This window comes from Clinocottus analis, unplaced genomic scaffold (assembly GCF_023055335.1).
Source record: "Clinocottus analis isolate CAN_PGR_092001 unplaced genomic scaffold, fCliAna1.0.p SCAF_25, whole genome shotgun sequence".
NCBI classification, from domain to species: domain Eukaryota; kingdom Metazoa; phylum Chordata; class Actinopteri; order Perciformes; family Cottidae; genus Clinocottus; species Clinocottus analis.
The window spans coordinates 4,356,872-4,384,693 of NW_027175987.1; the positions used below are offsets into that span (position 1 = coordinate 4,356,872).

Genomic DNA, 27,822 nt, shown 5'->3' on the forward strand with positions numbered 1-27,822 from the left:
AAGATGGGTCAGTTGGGCGGGGTTTGGATTAAATCTATGGATTAAAACAATAGTGTGTTTCATTATGTGTCACAGTTAGTTGGCAGTATGATTTCCAGCAGTGTGTTTCCATTGGTTTTGACAGCATTATATCACAGACAGGATAAATAAATGAGGTTTAATTTGTATTGTGGCATATGTTGTTGGTGATGCGATTATAATCTTTTCATGTTTATTTTCTCCCTCTGGACTTTGCAGGTCCTGGTCCAGGCACGTGGTGTCTTGTTTGTTACACAATTTATTTTATTTTGTCTGTATTTGCTTTGTGGAGGATGTTTTGTGTAACTTGTCCTTTTTGTAAATCATTTCAACTCAAATACAAATGTTAGTTTAATCTAATAAAGTTGATCATAATTCAATCTGGATGTGTAATGTATGGCTTAGATTGTGATGCTCACTACGGCGGGATGTCAGTTTAGGTTTCACTCGAACAAGAGTAGTATACGTTGTATACTCCGGTGTCTGTTTAAACAATAAATAATAAAAGCATGATATAATGTTCCACACTACCATCTGATGTTGACAGTAAATTATCGAATGAGAAGAGAACAAGTCAGAGTGAAAGTATTTGTTGAAGACTTTAATGTGACAAATGATTAAAGCATTCCTTGATTGTAACGACTGAATCATGAACAAATGGTCCGAGAGGACTGACCCTGACTAATAGGTCTGACTGATTGGCAGACCTGGGCAGTAGGAGTGGGTGATATGTATAAAATATTTTATTTGACTATGATTGTTTTGGAATTTCATACTGTTTCCAGATAAAATAAGTGGATGGGAATGTCTGTTTTTGGTTCGTCCAGTGACTTAAATACCTGGCAAATCCAGATATTTCATCACATTGATGCACAAATCCGGCTAATTCCAATATTACCAATAATCAGTCCTGCTCATTGATTTGCAACATTGCCTGCATTGGTCAAATACAGCAAGAGATATTTAAGGTACAACTAACTCAGTATACCAAATTCTCCACCAGCTTGTAATAACCGTCATATCACTTAACCCTAGTGGGCATATAAAGTCAATGTACAGTATTGAGTTGAACATACATGTGGTGTTCTTTGTTTCATCTGTCTCATCGAATCAAAGGGCTAATGTTTACACCATGTTGTTCCAAAGAGCTAAACCAACAAAATCAAACTCACCTCAAGTATTTGAAAATAAAATAAAATAAAATTCTATCAGCAATCCTGGTTTACTAACTGCTGGGGATGAACAGAGTCTCTTTAGGGAATAAAGATGGATGGTGAAGAGCAAATGAGTGGAGCAGGGATGAGACGTGCTGGAAGATGGGCCATCTAGCCTTTGGGAGCCGTGTACTGACGCAGGAGAGAGGAGATGGCACTGGATTCAGTGACCTCCTCAGGGAGAGAGCCTTCCATGTCTTTGATGGACGGGTCTGCTCCAGCGTTCAGCAGGAGCTCCACGATGTCGGCAAACTCACACGCCGATGCTATGAAAAGAAAAGAGAAAAATGACGGCACAGGTAGAGGAAAAAGGACAAAAAGAACACATTTATGCACACTTTGTGCACGGGCATTTGACTTCATAGCCACGCTAGCAGCTGTACGGCTGCATGGGTGGCTATGTCGTTCTGGTCGCTCCACCGCTTTGATCCAGACTGAAATATCTCAAAACCTATGAATGGATGTTTTCCTGACTTACTTAATTCTGTCAAAATTTAAATGTGTGTAGTACTTTGGTTTATGACCAAATAATAACAAAAAAAAATGACATTCCTTTCAACCTGAGCTCAATTTATGTTACGTGCTAATTAGCAAAAATTAGCATGCTAAAACGCTACGCTAAAATGACAGAGATGGTAAATGTTAATCCTGCTAAACATCAACGTGTTAATGCCGTCATTGTGGTCCCGCTAACATGCTAATGTTAGCGGTTAGCTCAGATCACCACAAACCCAGAGTCCAGCCTCATAGAGTTGCTAGCATGAATGTTATGTCTTAAAACAATGGACCTGAACTCAAAGCAGAGGAGCATTTATTCTTATCGAGATAACCGTCAGAACGGAGAATTTGATGAATCACTGCAGCTCATTTCAGACTGCGAAGACGGCGTGAACCAGTTTTGAGTAAATGTGCCTCACTCCTTTCTTCGACATACTGTAGTCAAGTACAGTATGCACAGTGCTGCAGTTAATGAAAAGCCAATCTGCAGGCCCAGCACTGACACCGGCCTGATCCTGTAGTTCTCTCAAACACTTCATTTCTGCCCCATTGGCAATTTGTGCCCCACTAAAAGGGTCTTCTCTCTCCCTGTATAAGGGGGAGGCAGTGGGGAGGCATGCTCTTTCTTAACCCAGTTAGCATGTCTCTGCTTTCCCCAATGCACCTCTCGCCCCTCTGGCACCTCAACCCTCCCCTTTCCCCCACCCCTCCTCCCCTCTCTTCCTCTGTTGTTCTGAGTGCTCTTCTCCGTCGGTGTCAATCGCTCGTTCCTCTTAAAGAGCGGACTCTGTGCCGCGCCATGATCGCTGATGTCAGCAGCCACGGTGATTGACAGCCAGGCCTTTTAACCTCGAGCCCAGCGTGGCCTGCTGGCTGTGTGCATGAGATATGATGATATGTCGGAATGTATCCAAGTGTGTAAGCAAGTGTGTGTGTGCATGCTCAGGTTGTGTTTATGAATAGCACAAAGTGGTATCAAACGCTACAAGGACCACTTATTTTTCAGCCGAATCAGACTAACAAACCTTGGCTTATTTTTCCAGCCACTCTTGCGGCCCTCCTCTTGTTGCTCTAAAGAGCATTTGATTTTGCCAGTGGTGTGTATGTGCGCGTGGCGGCTGTCTCGCCTGGGCCTTGAGTTGTAAAAAGTGGCTGCCCCTCGGGGGAGCCGTAGAGGAGGAGAGCAATTTATGGTGAGCAGTAAACCCTCAATTAATCACTTGCCAGCCACTGTGGCCCTGTGCAAAGAGAGGTGGGAATGAATTTTCATTCTCTGCTATTTGTCTCTTGGAGTTCATCGCTTATGTTTATTAGTCATCTTTTTATGCCCCATCCTCGGGGCTCCCTTTGCAGAGTGTGTTTGTGTGTGCAGATCTCCAGCAGGTGATGCAACATGCCCGCGCCAACGCCACCAAACTGGGGGACAGATGGTGCAGCCACAGCCACACACTCTCTCACACACACACACACTCTCTCAGAGGACAGGGGAAACGCCCCTCTGGGATTTTTGTGTTGGGGCACGAAAGGGTCAGGGGAGTCTAAGGACCAGTGCTGATTTCCTCTGGGAGGCCTGACGATTATTACACACAGACACACAAACACAAGCACATACCAAAGGACACACACAAACACGCACGCATGCACCCGCGGGATACAACAGAGCAGAATAAGAGAAACTGCGTGAAAAACAACTGTAGAAAATAAAGACGAGGTATGGAGAGAGAGTGTGGGAGAAGGAGGAGGAAACTAGCTGCTGTATATAAAGAGAGTTCGTACAGACAACACAATGATGTGCACAATAGATGCCAAGAGTTTCTTTACAAAATGTGTTATTCACCATAAGCAAAATAAACAAACATACACTTAAAAATAAACTTTATCGCATGAAAGTAAAATACATTTAGTGGGTATACGACATCTGGGACGATGGAGATGAAAAAGAAGGTCCTTCTTACCATAATGTAACGCTGTCTGTCCTTCATTATCCTGTAAGACAAAACAAGTCTTTATAGTATCAGATGTAACAAAATATACATTAAACATTTGGTATGAGAGACATTACTTTGCTAATACTTCCAGAAAGTCAACAGGGAAACCTAGAATACCAAATTCCTCCTACTTGTTGGCTGTGGACAAAGAGTGCCATGTTTTCATTCTACCAAATGAGAATTAGGAGATGATGAGATATTGATATGAGAAAGATGTGAAAATATTCAATATTTACAGCCTTATCCTTTAAAAGGAATCAACCCTGGAGGTTATGTGACCCTGACACGCAACAACCCAGGGAGAACAGCGAGAAGAGGGTCAGAGGGTGACCGGATTTCACTGGTGGTCTCTTGCAAGTATGTGTGTGTGTGTGTGTGTGTGTGTGTGTGTGTGTGCGCGTGTGCAGGCAGATTTGTGGGTTCACGGTAAAACTAATACCTGGGGTCATGGAGTCAAAGATATAGATATAATTCTGGTTTGAATGGTGAATTGGAGACAGGAAAGAATAAATATATATATAAAAATGTGTGTGTGTGTGTGTGTGTGTGTGTGTGTGTGTGTGTGTGTGTGTGTGTGTGTGTGTGTGTATGTATGTGTTCGTGTATAATAAGACAATATGTGACAGGAATCATCAGTTCTTAATCACTGTTTCAGCCTTCCTTTGCTACTCATAATGATGATAAATGGTCTAACTGTTGCCTTCAGTCACAAAACAAGAGCAGTCGTTGATCCAAGCACAATGGTCTCAAATTCTGAGAGACGGATTAAAAGCAAGCAGACGCAGTGACATTTCCTGTGGTGCCCTAAAATGTCACTGCAGTGGAAATACCTCCAAATTACTAAAACTGTTATGGCCAAATTATTCATTAGTCTTTCCACCTTTGGCCTTCCAACAGCAGATCCTCTCCTACACCTTCCTGTTTTTGGTTACTTTAATGTCCTTCCTCTACTCTCATCCAATTCTTCCTCCTCTTCTTCTTCTGACCTCCCTTTCTCCAAACCCCACCTCCCTCATCTCTTTTCTTTCATTACCTCTCCCACCGCCAGCTCTCTTTTTCCAGTCCCTCCTTCCTTTCCTCTCCTCTCATTACCACATCAACCTTTCTCTCTCTTTTCCCCTCAGCCTTCCCCTAAATCTTGAGCCTTTTCCCTTTCCTCCCTCGTCCTCTTCCCGTCTCCCCTCTCTAGCTGGGCCCGGTGCAGAGTGATCCTATTGTTGTGTGTCTCTCTCTCACTCAGGAGCAGCACTTTGGGGACCTGCTGATTGGATTAGAGCTTTCTATTCCCACCGGGTGGATCACCGAGCACAGATGCAAATCGCCACGAGCGTGGAAAGCGTGCCGTAGTTAACCCAAGACAACAATGCTGTCTGTCTGCGAGTTAAGTAGCAACCTGTGATGTATCGAGGACACTGTGTCTGTCTCTCACAATGATTCAGAGAGACACAGAGAGATGCAATTGCTCAGAGGGTAAAATATTACTGTCCAGGCATTTTCTGCTAAAAAAAATAATAAAAATGCCTGGGGATGCTCTCTCTCTCCCTCTTCCACTTCCACTTCCACACACACATACACACATACACACACACACACACACACACACACACACACACACACACACACACACACACACACACACACACAAATACATAGAGTTATAATTAAAGTGTTTGAATCTTAATCTGCTGCGAACGTTAATCTGCGGTTAGTCATTCAGAAAGCACACACAGGAAAGGATGAATGAGTGGTTGATTCACAAGCATTGTATGTGCCTTAAAGCGAAGTGAGAATGGAGGTAAAAAACAAAATACTGTCATATAGTATGTTGCCTGTAAACGTGCAAGTTTGTGAGGATATATTTTGCCAGTGTGTGTGTGCGTGGCGTACATGCTTCTTGCATGTTCATGTGAGGGGTCAGCGGCCTGTCCTCTCAGCGTTCCCTAATGCCCCTTCATCCAGGATGGAGGCTTGATGGAATCACAGGAAATTGGATTGTCTTCCATTTGCTTTGGTAGCAGCCTGCAAGAAACACTCCCTCCCCTCCCCAGCCCACCACTCTCCCACAATACCTGCAGTTACCCGCCCCCCTCCTCTCTCTCTCTCTCTCTCTCTCTCTCTCTGGTGCACCCCTGTTCCCATCCCATTACGGAGGCGTGTCGCACCAAACCCCTGCTTTTACATGTCATCCAAAGTTTCCCCTTGCGGTGCAGAAATGCTGGGCTGGATGTCAGCAGAGTGCTCAATAAAGCCGCTGCTTGCACAATACCAGCAGCAGCAGCAGCAGAGATCCAGCACTGTGCAGTGTATCACCCTAATGGGGTGGAGCAATATGCTTAGGAGCAGCATGGATAGGGATTGATCTATTAGTACAATTGGAGTTTTGCTGAATTCAAGTCACACCAATCTATCATTTTTACCACACACAACGTGAAGCGAGATGGATGAAAACGAAAGAACGCAAATCCAGGGCGTAGGGAGATTATGAGCGCAGTCTTATTTCTTTACAGATCAAAAGTAATACTGTAACTATCTCAAAATTGGTCCAATGAAAGATGATTGTGTGCGTATACATTTGTGTCTTTTTGTAAGATTGTCCGAACACAGTACAGGAGTCAGACTGAGGCCAACTGGGATCGAATAAAACGTTGTCTGTAACTCTGTTTATCTGCCGGAGACACACAAAGGGACTGTCACAGATGTTGTGTTCATTTCTGGAAAGTGGTTTAACTTGTTTTCTTCATCTGTCGGCCTTCACAGACTTTGGACTACAAGACAGGAATACTGCAAACATTCACCCAAGCTGTTTACAGCAGCATTGAGTGGAGGGATCAAGGGCACATCAGACGTGGAAACTTAACTCAGTCAGGGATCTAAACAGGACACAAAGGTCCCTTGAGTCTGTCTCCTATTGAAACTAGGTTTCACTTTGGTCTTTCATTCTCTTTGTCTGTGCCAAGCCTGAGGAGAGATTGTGGCCTAAAGGTAAAGGTCCGTCACCGTCAGGTCCGAGACTGAAGAAAGCATAGTGTATGAATCAGTGTGGTCATCAAGTGATCATGTATATATTTAAAATAAAATAAAAAATGCTACTTAAAGTAATGCCAGAGTCATTTAAAGACGGTGTAATTGCAGCAAACAAACAAGACTTTAGCCAAAATCACTGGCCGACATGTTGCCTACGTCACGAAACAACAGGAGGGTTGTATTCTTCCAGAGTGAGCCGATCAAAGGGAGTGGGTTATCTGCAAAAGCTAAAATAAAAAATCACTTTTAACACATTTATTAAGAGGTGAAATCAAGATACAAAAGCTAATGCAGACGCCTTGAGCTGCAGTTCCTCAAATGACCAGCTGTATTCAACTTTACTAGAGCTATTCATTTACACCATCATATCCTCTCCGCAACTTTTCCTTTCCGTTTCCCCTTCAGCTCTTTTCCTAAATATCATCTTTCTGTGTCTTTGTAAACTTTCTCAAGGCTTTTTTTCTTCACTCTTTCTTTCCCCGCCTCCCCCCTACTGCCCCTGACAGCAACATTAAACAAGTGGGGAAAAATGGACAAGCAATTATGATTTATGATCAATGCATGCAGCAGCTGCTGACTTTTATAATGACAGTGGTTGGGGGGAGGGAGTAAGAGGGTATGTGTGTGTGTGGATCAGTCTCCAGGGTGTGTGTGGGGAAGATGAGGGGTGAATCGATAGGCGTCTGGGATCATTGGTATGCAGATTCAGGCAGATAGCATTATGATGAGCAGGTGCCATTAATCAGAAAGCAGAACACAGAGTGAGACGGAGGAGAGGAAGACCCTCCTTCACTGGTCCCATCAGTAACCAGATCAGCTACTGTGTTCACGGACCAGACAGTTGGTTAACTTATAGCGCTTTAAAAAAAAAAGTATTGAAAATTCTGCAGACTTTTCTGCTTAGCATTATCTATAACAAAGGAAATTCAGTCAGCTATATCTGAATATAAAAGTTGTATTATTGTCACATATGTGCAGCTTGAAAATGATCTCTCAGGTAGTGCATGTCAGGAACCTAAACATCTGAAATTTTAAGGTCAGCTATTCAATAAAAGCAAATACATTTCATAATGTTATTGTACATTTTTTATTTCCTATCACACTGCACCTAACTATCAAACTTATATGCAACAACAAAGACGAGTTCATCCTTGGTTTCAAGTCCATTGAAACCTATGTTACAGTGACATAGTGTATGTAATGCATGATGTGATTTGCAATTAAGGTAGATGCAGAATCGTCATTGAAATCCATAGATGGAGAAATACATTATCATACAAACGTGTGTGTTTGTGTGTATATATTATTGCATGTAAAGACCTGTGCCTGCACATGAGTGTACCCTATGTTTGCTGCTGTGTGTTAACCGCTCTGTGTGTGTGTGTGTGTGTGTGTGTGTGTGTGTGTGTGTGTGTGTGTGTGTGTCAGTGTGTGAGTGTTGGGAAGGCCCCCTTGTGTTAAAAGGATCTGCAGAGCGGGGCCAGCCCTAATTGAATCTGGGTCTCCTCTCTGAGCCGGGAGAGGTAACCTTGCCACTCAGCGTGTGAGCACTGCCACCCACGGTCAAATTAGCCTGACGCCAAACCTCCCTGTCCTTCACACCTCCTGGGAGTGTCCTTCAGGTGCCCGGGTGATCCCCTCCCCCTCCTCCCTCCCCTTGCTCTCACAGCTGCCATCAGTAAGATCACTGTTTCAGGGGAAATCCTGAATGATTCACAGGTCAAGAGCTGGCGGGGGTCCCGGAGGATGCCAGTGTTTATAGATATTTATTGTGTCAGAATTGTCAAGAGGTCTAAATGTGTGACACACACACCTTACTTTAGGAAATGTCCTCCATCCAAAAACAACTCCTGTGGTTCTGGAGCAAAAGATAAGAGTATCTGGAGCTGGATCTCAGTGTAGACGCTCTTTTACAAAGGCTGGACATACCTTTACCCACAACAGCCTGATTTCCCTGCCTTTCTCTGTCACACCGGACAAAAGGAGCCTCTATTTTTCACTAAATCTCCGTTCTCTCAATCCTCGTTCTTTACTTCCCCCTTCCACACTCACCTCCCCTCCCCATGATGTCGCCGAGGTTGCCTGTTCCCGTGGGACACCTTAGCCTCCATTAAAGCCATCAGAGAGGAGGATGAGGTTGAGACTGAGAATTAACATCGTCTGTCCTCCTGCGGCTCATCGATGATGTTTAAAAAGAAATATATGAAATAAATAAATACATAAAAGAGTGTAATATGAAAATCAATGGCCAGGCAGCAGGGGCTGCGGCTAAGGCATTTGGAGTGAGGGACTCATAAAGCTGAGTACTGCGGGAGACTGATGGAAGGCAAAACACTTACTTTGTTTATTCTCTCTCCTCACCCCCGTCCCCTCCCCTCGCCGTCTGTATCCAGCTCTCACTCTCTCACTCTCTTCTCCCCCTCCAGCCTGCTCTGTCTGAAACGGTCGAGGACAGCTTTAATGCTCCTGACAATTTATGTGGACGGTTAAGAACGATGGAAATCAAATAGTTGAGTGTAGGCAAGGCCCAGTGAATGGCCAATAAGAAAGAAACAACAGCTGATGATGGCAAAGAGGACTGTTACCTGCTTGAATGGCTCTTTAGGCCGCACTATTACTGTCAAGTCGCTGGCTCTTTTCTGAGTGCTCATATTATAGATTCATAACTGTATCTATGTCCGATAGGCCCTTTTAACACAGCGTGGCAACAGCCTTCATTTCAACGAGTTGAGCTAATGTGTAGCAAGTCCTAAATATGAACGCTATAAGAGCGGCTGACAGTGTGGCGCATAAAATGTCAAGTGGCTTCAGTGGCTTTTACACGTGTGTGTGTGTGTGTGTGTGTGTGTGTGTGTGTGTGTGTGTGTGTGTGTGTGTGTGTGTGTTATACGTTACCACGGTGTGTTCAGATTTCTCTACTTCAACAAAGCAGACATACTGTACACACACACGCACGCATAAAAATGCAGAAACAATAAATGACACTTTGGCCTGTTATAAAGAGGATGCAAGGAATGGCTTTCTTAAATATCTGCATTAATGTGAGCACTAAGCTGTGGGTGTGTCTCATAGTCCACTATTAATCTGTTGCAGAAGAATGAGTGTGTGAAGGTGCTCACTGTAGCTCTCACACCCAGTTAAATATGCAGCAATTACATGTTGCAAGCTGTGGACCCATGCAGAGGAACATATACACATTCATCCTGCCTCAGGTGCATTATCCTGCTGCTTCTCTGATAGTCATAGGGTTGGGAATATGGATGAAAATCTCTATTATAGTATGTATAATTTGAAATTGGGTTATCAGTAAGCTTACATAATTCTGGAGTTGAAACGCTCCTGGGGAATCTGTTGAGAAACTGTGGCTCCCTTTGCAAAACATCACAGCACAATATGTGAACTTTCTCTCTGCGAGGGTTGACTTTGATGAAGTGAAGCAGAACACAGTTAGAGAGGGTTTTAGTACAAAGAATTCAGGCGAGGTCTCATTGCGGCCCATTGGAGCCCATTTGGGCCATTTGAATGCGATTTCAATTTTCTCATGTACCAAACCATATATGAGGGGGTTTAACTAGTCAGACATTTCTACTTTTGGCTTATTTAGAAAGTGAAATACCCGAAAAAATAGGATTTCTTTTCATAAAGCCCTCGATAATTGATTCGTAAAATGGTAAAAAAAGAAGTCCTAATCCAGCCAGTGAGGTGAAAAAGACACATACTATGGAATACGTGACTGACTCATATATTTCTTTATCTGCTCCTCTTCTCCCTTCATCCTACATCTCCATTTTTATTCTTTGAATCCTTGATTTTTTTGTTTGGTGTTCTTACTTTCCCACCTTGCTGCCTTCCCTTTCTTAAAGACATTATATATTCAGGGGGATAGGTTGCAAAATGACACACATGCGCACACAGACACGCACACACACGGCCACAATTATGACGAATCTTGCTGGATATTTGTTATGACTGGCCTGACTGAGCCATTAGTTATAGGAGGCAGTGCTGGGAAAGGGGAGGGATACAAACGTGTAATAATGCCTCCACCATAGAATTTCAATCAGCCACCATGTGTGTATGTGTGTGTGTGTGTGTGTTTTGATCACACAAGTAGTTGACACCACAGTAGAGGACACAGATGAGGTGGTTCAGTGTTCTTTGTTTGCAAACAGCCGGCTGAGCATGAATTCAAAACGCTCGGAAACGCTCGAAGTAGAGCTGAATAATATCCACAATAAAAGTTGCAGTATTATTTTTTTGCTGACTTCAATATGAAATGTCATAAATATTGATACAGGTTTACTATGATTTTTCATAAAAAATGAGCATGAACAGATGCTAACGCTAATGATTTGTTCAGTTTGATTAAAATGGAATATTTCCTCTGACATGCTTCTTGATTTGTGAGCCAAGGATTTGGCACAAACCTAGAACACGTTATTTAGGAAACACTTATTTCCTTTGAGAAAGAGCATTCTTGTGCTATTTGGTAATTGCAATAGTCCATATTTATACTGAAGTCTGACATTTTTTCCATTAATTTGACATGGGGTACATCTGCACTTTTTCACAACAACACCAGATTATTCAACTAATTAGCAAGATACAGCAGTTTTCTTTTCAACAAGAGCTGCACTAACTTGTTTACATTTGAACAAACTGACAGTGATTTCTGATGAGTAATCTGAAAAAATATGAAAACCTTTTGATAGTAGATTCATTGCTTAAGTTATTGATGAAGCAGAATTGAATATTCTCTCGTTTCAGCTGCTCAAACTTTAAGTTTGGCAGCTTTTCTCTTTTTTTTTAATGACATTTTCATCTTGAATCTTGATTGAAATTATCTTTAAGTTTCAGACTTCTGGTGGATAAATCAAACAAATAATACCTGATGTTTTATACACTAAATGATTGACTATTATGGAAAATATTATTGGTTGTAGCCCAAACATGTAACTAATTAATAACTAACTGTGATACTAGTAACTAACTGGAAGATAACTAACAAACTAACTTTTAAAAGTTTTAATCTTTTAATACTTTATCTTTCACTGATTAATTTCACAACATATACAAACAGTTTTCATAAGCATCTTACAAATGTGGTTATTAAAGAATTGTGAGAAGGTTTCTGTCAGAGCTCTCGAGTGAACAAACTATGTATTGAAGACACTGTTCCTAAATTATCTTTAATGTACTGTATCTTTGGCCTTTTGTACCGCAATGTCTTATGACTTCAGCTGAAGTTTCCGCCTGCAATGACCTAATATCAGAACATATCTCAGTCTGGTCAATTTATCTGCCCAGCTCTGGACAGCTCTGGACTGAAGCAGCTAATGTAAAAATGTGAGTTAACTTCCATGAAATCAGAGGACACATCCCTTTATATCATAAATATATCCCAATTTCTTCACTGAGAACATGTATCAGTTAAGTTAAGATCTCACACAGTCATGAATTCAACGTCTTACTCGAATATATAAATAAATCAACAGTCCGAGTCCATCCACACCACTCGTATCAATATTAAATCAATGGGTCCATAGCTTAAGAGAGACTATGCCGCTGCAATCAGTCACACATACATACACACAGAGCTCCTCGCTCTATTTCACACACAAGCAGACAAACAAACTGTTGATACCAGTGAATCATATTTTTCTACAATCTAACTAAAGTAATACAGCTGGACGTGAAAAAAACAGCACGTCGAATCAATAGCATATGTGAAAGTATGCCTTGAAGGCTCGACTTCTCACACACAGACAAACACACACAGATCTCCCTGCAGGTTCTACATGCAGACTGCGTGTATGAGACTTGTTGTGCGCTTTCTAGCCACCAATTGTGGGCCGCCCAGTCAGATATTTATTATTATTGATCTTGCTGGTCCTGGCTGGAGACTTTTGTTCTGCCGGCTCGAGGCTCTGACCTCAATTAAGTTATGAATTTCTATCTGATAGACTGGGAGCGCTTTGGGGCCTGCCGTGGCCGTGCTACCACGCTGGATTAATTAGAATTAGCGGTGCTGCGAGTTGCCCTCCCCGCCTCATGGATCATGTTGTTTTAATACAAAGTAGAGGCGGAGGCGTGGGAGGGATGGAGTGAAGAGGATGGGAGGAGAGGGGGGAAGGGGAGAGCGATGAGGAGAGGGGAAAGATGGAGACAAAAAAAAAAAAAAAAGAATCAAGGCACGAGTCGAGTAACAGGATGAGAGACACAAGCATGTGCTTAAAACTGCATTGCCTTTTCCTCCAATCAACTTCTAACTTCTTAAACCTTAACAATGTTTCCTTCTGGGCATTGTGTTTATTCTGTGTTAACCTGACTCTCACCTGTCCTTCCTCTTTGTTAGCCTAATCCTGGATCTGTCACTTACGCTCTCAGGAAGTCAGACGTTGTATTAATCTACTCTGGACCATTCCTGACCTTTGTTGTAGGTCTGCAGCATCTCCGAACCAAAGCCCTGCCTTTTCGACCCCAGTTCCCATGAATGGACACGTCCTTTCTACAAATGCATGTGTTCATGGCAACCTTTGGGGGTGGGGAGGGGGTTTCAGGTGGGATTTCCACCTGTGTGGGTGTGGGATTACGGCGTCTGGACAGAGAACGACCACAGGGGGAGCGGACACACACCAACACACATCTAGACTCTGAACTCTTAGTCACACAAAAGGAAACCAAACCAAATAGTTGAGATGGTCCAAGCATCGAATGAGCCATCTTCATTTTTCATTGATTGAAGTTGAACATTTAGAAGATGAGAAGATTGTTAACGCTCTCACGTAGCCAGCAGACGGTTCACTTGGCTTGGTGAAAAGACTTGAAAATACATACATAGACATACATTTTAGTTATTACCCATCACATATTGACAACTGCTACCCTTCCTTGTGATGTCTTTAAAACAAGGATACTTCCTATAGTTGAAGAAACTGTACTGTGGTACTGTTTTCACTGCTGTCGTGACGGAATGATGGAATGTCCTGAACTGAAGCTGATGCCTCATTAATGCTCTTAAATACATCCTAGCACACAGAATACGAGTCCATCGTCTAAGCCTTAATTTCCATTATCACATTCTGTGAGGTTTTACTGACATCTTTCCCACAGTTTGTGCCCCACTTTCTGCGGCTGTATTAGCTGAGGGAGCAGTGATACGGTGGGGGGGGAGTTTAATGTACAGTGCAGGGCCTGATGATCTACAATTGGCAGGTGGCAGAGCTGTGAGCTGTGTATTCAAACACACACACTCATACACTCTCGCACACACACACACACACACACACATAAACTACCTATTGTAGTCCCTCCCCGCCTTGATCCAGGATTAACTATCAAACGAGCCTTTAATGCAGGTTACCAGGGTTTGGGAACAATTCACTTAAACAATCAGTTGATTAATTTCAAACGATTTTCCTCCTCTGCCAAGCAAATAATAATACTTTTTGTTTTAACTCTCAAAGTCCCCCTCCCCTTTTTAATCAACAAATTAAGCATAAATCATGTTTGATCTTTATTTACTGGTTGCTCGGCAGTTGGTAGAGGTCACGAGAGATTACTGGTCGCTCTAATAGCCTGCAAACAACCCAAACATTCCTCTTTTCCTCTCATGAACACACACAACATCCCATACTCGTTGTTTCACGTGACAGCGGCTTTTGGGGGAAAAGGACAATAGCATGAAGCTGCTTCATCGTGTCTTTTTCTAATATAACATATTGTCCTTTCCTTCTTCTCCTCCTTAATTCCTTTCCTTGGCGATACAATCCCAAGTAAAAAAAAAACTAAACAAAAGAATGTCCAAGCAGGTTCTAATGAGAAGCATATCGCTCTGTAAGCTTTACGTAGTGAGATAATTTGGCATTGCGACAGAGGGGTATGATTTAGCTGCCTATATTTTTCTCTCAGCCACCTCTTTGCTACCCCATAAATCTCCTACCAGTAACTCTGCTGCAGAGGTCCAGTTCCTTTAATAGTCAGGCTTCTACACAGCCAGCTTCCTCTAACACCTGAGGGAAAGGCAGGTGAAAGGGTCCTGATGGTGTGGATGCATGAATTCAGGAAATGTTTGCACTCTGGTTTTGTTAAAGAATGCTCCCTCTGAAACATTTCTTTTTAGGGTTTCCTTCTTCAAGTACACATAGTTGCTCTAAAAGGCACATTTATAAAGCAGAACAGGACTTTAACTAATTGAAACACACTTGAAATGATCTCTAAATTACACCATCCTCTCTCTGTTTGCTCCAACACAAATCAGTTAAGATAATGGAAGAAGCATCGGATTATTTCCATTTTTGATACAAAACAAATCAGTTTAAATCAGACCAAAATAACAGGGACATAAATTAAAAGTCTACTCAAATTCCTCCGCCCCTTTTTTCTACCTGGCCAAAGACTTATGTCCTTTTTTGACTGCTGAAAAGTCTTGGCACATTGGGATATCAATTCATATTTTACCGATAGATACATGCCTGTAAAGACGTTGCATCTTACAAAAGGACAAAAGCTTCCATATACATCAATCCTCTGCTGTCATTATCTTAATATGGCTCTAAATCATTAGTGAAGTGTTCTCATACTTATCCCACTGTTAAGTCTTTTATGAAGCATTCGCCACAAATCCACCCCCCCCCCCCCCCCGCCTCCCTGCGAGCATTCAAAACAAAAGAGGCCATGCATGACCACAAAAGAGAAAGTCATTTGTGAAATTATGTGGGTTGTGCAACGTAAAACAATTTGCCTGATTACTTCCAATTGATTCGGCCTTACAGTTAAAGCCCCAGTGTGCAGCCCGGTGAACTGCATTGTGTCGTGCCGCTGGGCAGGGAAGAGGAGTAATTTCTCCGATGTGCAGCTGAGCCAGCTTAGCGCCAAAGCTAAAGCCTCCTGGATGCTGCTAAACCTCGGGGAGGCAAAACACCATGCTAGCTACCAGCTAACTCTGTCTGCTAAAGCCCTGGGGGATTTGTCTGTGGCACAAAGTGAATTAAAGGTGACCTTCTGGAAGGGATGGAGCGAGAGAAGAGACGTGCAGTTGGAATGCTGGACATGTCACTATTTGCCTTGAGCTGAGTGACAAGAAATAAGAAGCCTCCTGTGGCTTTTATGCCACCCTAAATCCACCTGTTATACACTAAAACACACATACTGACTTTTAGAACAAAACACAGCCACCACAGTTGTTGCGACACATCTTCTTTAACTTTAAGGGATCAAACTAAAACATTAAAGTGCTCTGAGCAAAGCAGTTGTTGTATTTTCCCAGAGAGGGTTTCTTTCGTTGAACTTTTTGAAAAGCTGAAACACAATACTGGTGTTTTCAGTAGCTATAAGCCTATATAACAAGTCAAAACTCATGAGAGCTGGAGCTGTTGAATGGTTATAGGCGCAGTTGTTAGAAATGACAAATGGAAACTAAAGAATGAAATGGACAACCGTCTGAAGTTGAGGGTGGGACTTTTGTTCTTTAATAGTAATGACTTCAAATTAAGGTTAATTTTCACCTCATTTACTGATTCATTATCACAGAAAGAGGAAAATGAAGCTCACCTGATTGTTGATGTCTGCTTTGTGCTGCAATAATACCGAAACCTGGTCCTTGTGTCCTCTGTCACAGGCCCAGTGCAGCAGAGCTCGGCCCTGCGAACAAGAGCACATCAGAGAATATGCACAGGAAGCGTTAAAAGTACAACTAAACGTTTAACACCACTGGCTTGTTTAAATTAGCTTCATTGCATTCAGTATCATCTTTATTATTTTAGATGGTTGTGAGTTTCACCAGAAAAATACACTCCTCTACCTCATGCTCCTCAAAGTTAACTTCGACTTTAATGGGTTTCTTTCTGTTTAAACAAAATACATTATGCACGACCATTCGGATATCAGAGCCTCTGGGCCATCGTTCTGTAATGAACCGCAGACAGAGTGACAAGATGTGTGTTTGATGTGAATGTGTGTGCAAAGAAGAGCAGTAAGGTGGTTGAAGCATAGGCCGACGAGGGCTCACGCACAGTACTCACAGACTGTGTACAGTAACCTGCACACAGTCTGTGAAGCTTGATTGATGAGACACTGGGCTCAGCCCACTGATCAGCAGCCCCCTACCACACACAGACACACACGCACACACACACACACACACACACACACACCCCTTAGGTCCAAGATCCTTGTTCTAATAAAACCATGCAAGCTCATTTTTCAGTGAGGCCAATTAGGTAAAGCAAACTCTCCAAGTTCAATTCTGTTGCTTAAATCAAATTGATCACCATTGCTGCATGTTAAAATGGATACTTATGACCCAGGCCAGAATACCAATAAGTTGCTCTCCCTCCCTCTTTCTCTCTCCGGTCCTCTCTCTCTTCTCTCTTCCAGGTGTTTCTGCCGCTGACTGCTGGCAACATTCTCCCTGAAGACCAGAGTTTACTACGACGGGAGACTGCGCACACACACACAAATTAAGTGGGCTTTTTTTGGGGAGTTGCAGTGATTAATAAAACATTGAATGTGTCAAATAGAATAAGTGCAGCATTCAAAGCTGAGAAAACACCATTAACAGAAACATTTAGTGTTTGGGCGAGCCGGTTCGGGCATTAAGAAAGGTCTGTTGTGATTAGAGCTGAAATAGTCCCATCCAGGAAGGAAAACCACAGGTGATAAATGTTAGGCCCTCTCCACTCAGGTAGATACGTAAAAGCCTCCTTTATCCTCGTTTGAAAAGCAGGAAAGAAGCATTGCTTTCCTCATCGTTTGGAAAGAGTAGCACTTACTGCGGTAAAGGAAGCAACGACACTGAAACGGACACATCATGCACACACTTGGTCAGCGTATGCTAAACGCACAGTCTTCTTCTCCTGATCCTCTGTTCTCGGCTCTGCCCCAATCAATGCACACTTGTGTTTCGCCATGTTTGAGTTAGTAGTGTAGGCAAGTATGCAAACGTGTGTTGCACATTTGAAAGGTGCTACCATGCAGTGATATAACGCTGAGATCACATTGGAAACATACGTTTATGCAAATGTATCCCGTAACAGATAAAGTCAAGATTACAGGGAATCCTGAGCAGTTTCACGTGTATAGATGTCGTCTGCTGGATATTTATGGAAGACTTTACAACAATTTTAGTCTTCTTGTGACGACTGCAGGTACGCTTAACCAACACGTGATACAGCTTTTTCCTCGCCATGAATTATGGTATTCAGACATTTCAGAATCTTCTACTCTGCCACGCAAGTTGGTTTGCGTCAACGAAGCAATACAAAGTTAAACGTTTCAGAGTGAAATACTCTGGTGGTGGAGTTAACCGTTTTAAAATGATTTAAAAATAAACCACATTCAAAAATATATAAACTGGCTAGCATCTCCCACACGAAAGGAATGCAACACAAAACTATAAATGACATGTATCTTGCTTCAGAATTGTTAATTCAAAGGTTTTTATGGGGGTCAACATCTGGGTCCTCTCTTTTGGGAAGCAATAAACAATTTAACCATTTCATTTATATTCAAACAATCCATCTTGTAGGCAGAGAAGTGACTATGACTTAAATATCCTTTTTTGACTCATACCACTTTCATATAAATTACATATAAAATCATCAGATATTGCCCGTCCCTCCTTTGCCCCCCAGTAATGGTTTGAGGAGTACATACCTTTCCAAAATATGTTCATCATACAGGACATATACTGTTATGTTTTAATGTGTCTTTATCCCCAATAATTTATCATAATAATATATTATGACTCGTTTTGGTTCCCAGATGTTTTAGTTTTATTGTTACTTGAATATACTTGCCATGCTCGATGGCTAATGTTTGTTTTGCATCTTTCTGAATAAAGAAGTTTCCTCTACCGCTTTGGCTGAGGAATCAAGAGCAATGATAAGCATACACGTATGACAGGATGAGTTCATGAACCATGCATGTCCTCATGTATTCTGGAACACTCCTCCAGTTAAAGCTGGTATTTGGTTTTGTTGGCGACTGCTGGAAATACACAACACAGGTGGATATTTGGCCACACACAGAATGAGTACATACTCTCTCACTGAGCTGCGGGAGCACATCACGCTTCTTGCCGATGTAAAACTTACTTCACCATTGCCCTCTGCTGGCGAGCGAGCTGCGCTGCAGGAGCAACCGTGGACAAACAAAGCTTTCTCTGCCGAGGTCCCTCGACCATCTGGCCTCTGACTGGGAACTCACGAGCCCACTGCCTGCTTATCTGAGCAGCGGCTGTGACGAAAGGGAGGCAGGGAGCGAGCCATTTGGCCTGGCCGATAATGAATGGGGGACAGATGAATGGATATCAGGGTCAATCCAGAAAACACCTAATAGCTGTTCGCACAGTTTAGTCATCTCCGCCTGAGGAGAGGTTCCCATGTGTTTGTGGTTCCGATCGTTGAAACCATTATGTAACGATTGCAAAAAGAGCTGCGTGATCCATCCCCCCCGTGACCTGTATTTTTCATAATACTCAACTGATAATTTTCATCTGCCCTCAGAGCACATCACAATAACCCTGCACAGTCTCAGTGCCTTGCTAAAGGGCACTTCGGCAAAGTGAACCCCTCCGGACATGGGGGTTGACCATTGGCTGCTCTCGATACATAAATTCACCTTTCTCTCTCCCCGCTGCTCCCAAATACCAACCCTATGACATGACAGTGTTGTTATGATAATAATACATTTGTGTAAGTTGCACGTTTTAATAGCGACGCTCACACGGCATCAGGACAGTTTCACTTGACATAGTTCTTGGCACTGCGCTCTGTAGTTACCTCTTCGTCTTTAGTATTGACATCCACTTTCTGGGAGACGATGGCCTTGCTGATGTGGTCGATGTTATTTTCTCTGCAGTAGTCAAAGATGTTCTTATCTTCTTCCCTGGGAGTGACACAGAAACAGAGATAAAAGGAGAACATTCAGTCAATTGTATACATTTTTTTTTTTCATTGTGGATAAAGCGTCAGATTACTTTGTTTGGATGATTTGTTTGGATGTGTGATATTTCAACACCAACACAACGGAGGAGAAGATTAGGTTTCTTTCCACATTCGGTCCTGTTTGTTCTGGTAATACACAAACCTCACTGGGAGCAGTTCTCATAGGAACTAACTACTACCGAAGAAATAGTCCCAAGAAAAATGGTGGCACTATGTAGTCTTGGATCCACAGTTCCCTGCAATTTGTGTAAAGCGACCCTTTCACTGCCTTGCGTGTCAATTAAGAGCTATATATGTGAAGTGTGTGCACACCCGGGAAAGCAAACACCATGCTTCTAGATCATTTATTCATCAAAAACACAGATGTAAAAGATAACGCAAACACATAACCAGTCTCTGCGTCTCTCACGCATGTCCTATCCCTGGGGATCACTGGCACGCGCCACACAGCCACACACACGTCCTATCCCACCTCTGATTATATCGCTGCGTCTCTAATCACCTCCTGGCATTGGGGACAGGAGTGAGAGCTGGGGGGGAGACAGGGTGCAGTGGTGGTGGGCTGCTGGGCGGGCGAAGGGGAGAGAAGGGGCAAAATCTCATTTGGAGCTTTACGCCTTCCCCTCCCCTCTTATCCAATGCCGGCCATTCAGATTAATTGAATTTAGTGCTCTATTGTCTGACAGAAACCCTGCATACCAGCCGCTTTACCACTCCCACGCAGTAAGTCAGTCATCCCCAAGGCCAAATCCCCCAGTTCCTGTCTCTGATGTCCGCTCGCTCTGCTGCACTGGGAGTTAAATCCCACGGCACACACCTGGCTCTAGACACACAGGAGACACTGTGGGCTGCTGTCCCTATGAGACTGGGGACGTTACGTAGTATTTATTTGAGTACTTGGCCATAACACTATCATAGTTAGGGGTTACCTTAAACTGCTCCGTCAAGAAGCATGAGACATATTGAAAAAAAGGTGACATATTTCCACAATGTTTGGCCTGCAATGAAGACCACCTCTACTCAGTATCATCATAACAAACACATTTACAATTTGATGAAAAATAAAAGAGGGGAAAAGAGCAAATGGGCTATTTCACACAACATTGTGTTGGCATTTAATCAATGATTTAAGTTTTTGTTTAGATCCTAACGAAATGAATCACGGACAAAGATGTGTCAGGATATGGGTTAAACGCCTCAAAGATGAAATGTGCAGCAATTTAGATAGCCGTTTATAATAAATGTGTATATCTATCCTACTTGCAGGTCAAACACACACGACACAACAAAAACACGGTTGGCAGCCTCACTGGCAAGACATCTGACTTGTGTAGTTGCTCAATAAGCTGTGTGTGTTTGTTTGATACAAAAAGCCACAACTGAATCTCTCTCTTCATACACAGGTGGATCAACTACAACCCAACTACGCATAGTGGCGATAAAACATTCTGACTTATGGTAAACACATTTCATTGTTTACTCTGAGGCTACACAAACAAAGTTTTGTCTGCTGTTTGTTCTGTAATGAACCCCTGTACTTTCCTTTCTTCAGCTTTTCATCTCCACGCTTTATCTCCCCCGGCTCTCTCGTTCCTCCCTCCCTCTTCCCGCCATCTCCTCATCAGCCTGTGATGAATTATGAATAACTCATTACACTTTTATCACTGCTGGGTTATGTATGAGCACATTAATTTACATACTCCTGATTACCAGCACTATGTTTATTCATGAGCCTCCACGCTGGGCCACACCCACTTCCTTGTCTGATGGCCATGGTGACCCCAAGTGTCCCTGATGTGTGGCCACCATCCGTCTCCCCGGCAACTAATCAATAGGCCAGCTCATCAGTCTTTCGTCGATGGTCGGACAGGGCCGGCCTGACGGGCGCATGACACATCCTCACATTCATAAAGCACAAGCCTGATGTAGTGTAAGGTTATATAATATACACACTCTCTAAAATAAGCTTGCATGTGAATGTACAATCACACCCGACCAACACGTGGTCCATAGCACAGTAAGAGTAACACACTAACACACCACACACACAGGCTATAAACAAACAAATGATTAATGTGGGTCCTCTAAACGACATAACGTCAACAGCACTGCAATGCATGCTGGGAAGGTCACAGGCTACTCTGTCATCACAACAGCTGGGGTAGCAAGGGTTTTGTGTGTGCTTCTGTATGTGTAAGCGTGTGTGTGTGTGTGTGTGTGTGTGTGTGTGTGTGGAGGTGTGTAGGTGTCCAGTCCGGTGTACTGGCAGATATGTCCTTCATCCATCAGGCTAAACTGGCCACAGTGGTGGAGAACACTCATCTACCTGGCCTGAGCTTCACTGATCAACACCATGCTATCCATCACACACACACACGCATGCGCGCACGCACGCACACACGCACACACACACGAGAAACAATGAGAACTTAAATAACTCAGCAGTGGCTTCCGACACAGCGTCTGGACATCTAAGCCTCCGGTGTTTATCAGAGTCCTCTTTCAAGGTGGGTGAGAGAATTACAAATGTAGCATTCAAAGCCTCTTCAATCACACACTGATCAGCTCAGTAGCCCAGGGATATTGCTAATCAATCCTGCTTTTGTCGATACACAAACACCACACACACACACACACCACTCACAGACGCACACGACACACAACACACGTCGAGATGAGCAATGCAATTAACTCTGTCTGGTTAACAGGTGGTTAGCTGTTTAATATGGAGTGAGCTTGTGTGTGTGTGTGTGTGTGTGGAAGTGTGAGAGAGAGACACACAGAGATAGAGGAAATTGAAATGCAGCAGAGCAGTGAGTGTGACAGTTCCGGCAGGTTGTGCATGGATTCGGATGCAATCGCGTCGACGTATATCGGCAAGTGTATATTTATGTGTGCACACGTGTGCACAGTGTGTGTATGTGCCATGTTAATGACTTCCTCTTTGCTGGATTCCCCCTCGGGGCATAGTTGCTACTGGATATCACCGATGGGGAGCATCGTTCTGGGAAACCTGCTGTACCTGCCTCCCTATGCTGTATCCAGCACGCCTTCATCACCACCCTCCCCCAAAGTACCTCCCGAATCCTAACGTAATTAAAAAGGGGAGACTCTGGCCGCTTCTTTTCAAGACCGTGCATACTAATCACATACAGCCTGCAAACCTGCAGGATTCACACATCTCATTTTCATCTCCTAAAACAAGCTCTTTTTCATTGAAATGAAGATGAGGTTTTTAAGCTTGAGTAAGTCTGCCAGGCAGAAGTAAATGGAGAATATATTTCATTAACATAAATCAGAACTGTATGTTGTCTCCGGGCCCTGGCTGCAGTTACGGTCTGTTGAATAGAATCAAATACAGCCAAAGACCAGTGGTTAACAAAGCCAGACTACGATCAAGTTGACCTAAGCATTAAATAAGAAGTGATTCAAAACTGAAGCACAAAGCTGAGTCTGTTACAGCACAATCAAAAACTGGGAAATTACATTTCAATGCTCTGGTCTCTGAAAACAGAAACTCAGAAACCAAAGTTTGAATAATGAGAATATGTGAGAGATGTGTATGGACACAGTGTGTGAGATGCTTTCCCCTCATAATCAATGGAATAGTGAGTTTCTGATATATGGTTAGTTTGTGTGTGTGTGTGTGTGTGTGTGTGTGTGTGTGTGTGTGTGTGTGTGTGTGTGTGTGTGTGTGTGTGTCAGTGGCGGGCCATGGTTTTAGTCCTCGGCCTTTAATGAGTGCCGAATAGCACACGGTGCGTTCATACAGTCCACCATGTGTGGACCCACTACGCAGCAGACACCCGACCTACGTAGACAATACCCGCTGAGCCGCTCCCCTCGCGATGATGTGCATCCTGGCTGACAGACTCGACCAGCCTAACCCTGTCGGGTCATTAACAATGCATGTTGACCATATCAACAACTAACCAGTCAGATTTAGTTATAACAAAACCGCGGCAGTGCACAGACAAGTGTGTGTGTGTGTATGTGTGTGTGTGTGTGTGTGTGTTACTTTTGACGCAAATACCTGATCATCTCCTCCTGGTATAGAGAGCTGACTGCTGCTCCAAAGCCCGATCTTCTTTCTGCTCCTCGTCTTTCCTGTTAAATAATAGTTAGGCACCCCCCCATTAACGAACAACATCCATACAGATAATAAAACTAATATATGCAATTTTCAATGAAGATGTTTGCCATCTAAAACCTACTTCTTGTTCAATGGCTGGTGTAAAACACTGACCAAGTCTAGTTTGGCTTAGTTCTGCAGCTTATGTTGTTAACCAATACGGACAGAGGTGCTGACCTTATTGCTTAGTGTGCTTAAGGCTACACAAAATGTACCTAAAGATTTTATCTGTGTCATGCATTACCTCTGCAGAGGTAATGCATGACACAGATGAAGTTCAAATTGTGCAATTTTGAAACAAGCCTCTGGAGCTTTAGACGTGACCTCATTGGTAGTAAATGTCCAACAATATGCACAAGACCAATATAAAATGTGCGGCGCCTTAATTGCAACTCTTGTTAATCTTCTGTGTTCCACTATCAGTTCAGCCAAGACTTTATTACCCAGCCTATTCTTCACTGGCCAACCTCGACTCACAAAAAACCCCACACAAATCTGATTTCAGAAAATAGAGCGAGTGGGGAGAGCATGACAAGCGAAGCAAAAGAACGGTGGGTGAACTTTTGGGACAACCTAATTCACTTCAGAAACTCAGAATATTCGCTGATGCGCTGGCCCTGCTCCTCTGCAGTATAATGTAATATAAAGCCAGTGTCTGCTCAACAATTGAGGCAGGAACAGAGGTCAGATTCTTGCTATTATTCTCTCCCCTGCTGCTCTGTCTATGCACTCCTACTTACACCATTTGACTGTGGTTCCCAAAGAATAGTAACTGCCATGCTGTGGTGCTTTGTTAACACTAATACAATCAGCTTCTTTTCAGGGGGACAGTTGTGCGTTGGCTGGCCTGTCTGTTCTCTCCTGGCATTGTGCAGCTGTGGGGCAGACTCGCCGCGTATTGCCGTGTATGGCCAAGAGAGAAAAGAATGTGTCAGAATTTAACATTTGGTTGACAGTGACGCTATTAAAGAGACATAAATATGGTAGGAAAGGAATGAAACAGGGGTTGGGTTAATAAAAGAGTGAAGGGGTTACGGAATACACGAGGGTGGGGGAAAGATTAATAGAGGAAAAGCAGGCCGCATAAAGGTGGAGAACAAAGAGGAAAAAAATGCAGTAAGCAAGAGGACATGTGACAGGCCTCTTAGGGCACACATACATGTATTCATTGGCTTTTCAATTCAAGAGAAAACAACCTACTTCCATCTCTCTAAGCGGTGCTTGTAGCGAATTCGGTGACTGTGAATCCATCCTATTTGAGACTCAATTCAGAAAAACTATTTCCTTATTGTTGGCCAAATACCAATCATCTCAATTTTAGAATTAAAAAAAAAAAATCAAAAACCCTCAATGTTTAGAGCAAAACTCCCTCTGTGTGCTTTTGTTTATTATTTAAATTCAGATTTACTCAGCGCACATCTTTATGTAGAAATTACTCTCGACAAGTTTGTTCTCTGTGTCCCAATAATAATACTATTTCCAACTAAGCACAGAGTACAAAGTTGTTGTTGTAATTGAATGCTTCTGCTGCTGCCTCAAAGGACAGCCTGTCCATGGCAACATAACTCTCCTGACACAGTTGAATGATATGACCATAGGGATATGTCAAAGATGTAAACAGTCCCTCTTATGTCACCATACACAGAGGCACATCCAACTACGACAGTTTCTTGCATTATTCATATCGCAAAATCCAGCTATTGAGGAAGACAACATAACTTTCTCATGTATTTTTCATGCTTTGTGAAGAAAATAAAGAGCCACTGAAAGGCCTGGGACTAAACTACATAGTGACGCTGACCTCTACTGGCAAAAGAACGCACTGCATCAGAAAAGGGCAGCAACGAAATTTGATGGTTCTATTTTTGTCATCCATTTTTTACTTACCTAAAGAACAGAGCTCAATTTAATACTAATGCCAATTGTAAACACCTCTAAATGCTTATTTTAATAAGCATATGGGTGGTTGAAATTTGCCATTAAGCAGAATGTCATAGTCCGGTAGGCAATGTATAATTTGCTGGACAGGAGTAGGAGCTTTTTCCTTGATACATTTGACCTTCAGTTCAGTATCGTCACAAGTGACAGAAAATATTAGACAGAAAACAATAAGTAATGCAAACAAGATATGTCTTCATTTCACCAATTCTGCCACTAGTTTACCATCTGTGATGTTTATATCTTCCCATTAAGAAGGTTTTATTAAACCTCCCTGTTCTTACTGAATCCATTATATTGGTACACGGAATTATAAAACGCAGTAGTAAACAATACAGTGTAGTATATAATCAAGACTGGAGTGGGCAATCAGTTTTCACTTCTCAGAGATAATTCTTATTACCTTTGTGCAGCCTTCAGGGTCTAACACATTGACACAGGAAATGTACTCCTGCATTGCCTGATCCGATTCCATGTCTCCAAGCTGCTTCCAAGCTTGCCTGTAACAAGATCATAATCATGCAAATGTTTGACAAACATTTTTACTGTGGAAAATTCATAAAAATAAAAGACTTCAAATATAGAATACACTTAAATATGAACTCCCATTGAAACTGAACACATGTTTAGGAAATAAGACATCTAAGAACATATTTATTAAAAATTGGCTTCCAATTTTAGGCTACATACCATTTTCTCTGTCCTTCAAAGTCAAAGAAGCCAGGCTTTTGGGTATTGCACTTTCCAACTTTGGCCTGAAAATAAAACCAGTCTGATTTACTCCTTTGATCTTGTATTATCTAGACCTAATTACATCAGACGAATGTAGCGGTATCGAGGCTTATCTCATCTCAACTGTTAAAAATAAGTGATGACACAAATATGTTGGGGATTACATGTATATGGTAATCATCTAAAGTCGCATGGTGCCAGTATTTGAGGGGTTATATGTAGCCTACACGATAACAGTGACATATAATCCGACACTCACCTGTTTGTATCGTGCATACAGGTACAGCAGCTGGTCCCTGCTGGCCGTCTGAACTAGATCTCGTACCCGGTCGGCTGCAGACTGAAACTCCCGCTCCAGCTCTTCTCCCTCCAAACGGTCCACCATTTCCATGGCGCTGCAGTCAAATTTACCCAAACCCAGGTCAGAGTCCGAGTCTGAGCCAGCTCCACCGAGAGGCTCCCCCGTGTCGGGCCGGGCTGGATCTGTACCTGAGCCAGTCGCAGTGTCCGGAGAGGACGACGGCGACCCAGAAGCCATTGTTATTATTGTTTATAACGTTTAAGTACCGTCAGAGACGACGTGCAATGTAGATCCGAATGAAAAAAATGTAAGAGGAACAGAAATTAGCTGCCCTAAATATATCTGTTAAGTTTTTTAGCGCCGATTTTGTCTTTTAATCCGTTATCGTTAAGAATCCGTGACAGCCGGATTTGTTTCTCCCGTTGGTCCGTGTCTGGTCCTGCACACTAAAAGCACCGGCAACATTCATTGCCGGCAAGAAAGGTTCCGGTTGCATCTGTGTCTGTGCTTTGTACCGCTACCTAGGTAAGAAGAAAACAACTTTAAAACAAACAAATAAAACAAAGTGTAACTTATGTGTATGCTTATGTTTTAAAAGTAGAAATTAACATCTAGCTAGTGTTACATAAAAATAAAATAGTTTGGAGCCTTTGTTGTTTATTGTGTGCATGCTAACCATTCAGTTGACGTGAAAGCTAATTTAACACTAAACGTTGATTAGCATTTAATTAAGTGTTGTCAGTTAGGGTCAAAAGCTAACGTTATTTAACGCTAATAACTTAAGTAGTTAGACGTGTGCTAATTAGTTATTTGAACTGGTATACATTTGGTTATTTAACTAAGTCTCTTCAACTATGAAGTTTTTGCATTGTATCTAATTATTCAGGACGTTCTGTCTGCGTAACGGTTGCTATGTGTTTGCTTTGCGATAGCCTTGATCTTGACCCGAGCTAGTAATGCAAGGGAAGTTAATTTGGGCTATAATTGGGCCATAGTTAATGACTGTCGAGTCAAATTTCAGTTACCTAAC

The 27,822-nt window shown here is 42.7% G+C and overlaps 2 protein-coding genes across 4 annotated transcripts in view; one reads left to right on the top strand and one right to left on the bottom strand.

Annotated features, from left to right (window-relative positions):
- Positions 1–572: 572 nt before the first annotated feature.
- acbd6 (acyl-CoA binding domain containing 6) lies at positions 573–27,370 on the bottom strand. 2 transcript variants are annotated; one of them, XM_068591225.1, is made up of 9 exons: positions 26,981–27,370; positions 26,751–26,886; positions 26,450–26,514; positions 26,163–26,259; positions 23,723–23,796; positions 19,525–19,630; positions 16,295–16,384; positions 3,686–3,716; positions 575–1,498 (listed from the first exon to the last, which is right to left on the bottom strand). In XM_068591225.1, exons 2-9 carry the CDS (start codon positions 26,880–26,882, stop codon positions 1,344–1,346), a joined length of 750 nt encoding a protein of 249 aa, XP_068447326.1. In that variant the 5' UTR covers positions 26,883–26,886; positions 26,981–27,370; the 3' UTR covers positions 575–1,343. The 2 variants fall into 2 exon arrangements, with proteins under 2 accessions (XP_068447327.1, XP_068447326.1); XM_068591226.1 differs by having other exon boundaries at positions 573–1,498; positions 26,751–27,035.
- Positions 27,268–27,822, top strand: part of xpr1a (xenotropic and polytropic retrovirus receptor 1a) — a 65,183-nt gene continuing 64,628 nt past the window's right edge. For both annotated transcript variants that reach the window (XR_011078306.1, XM_068591224.1), the window contains exon 1: positions 27,268–27,317. The gene's annotated coding sequence lies outside the window, so the exon portion shown is untranslated. The remainder of the gene's footprint in view (positions 27,318–27,822) is intronic.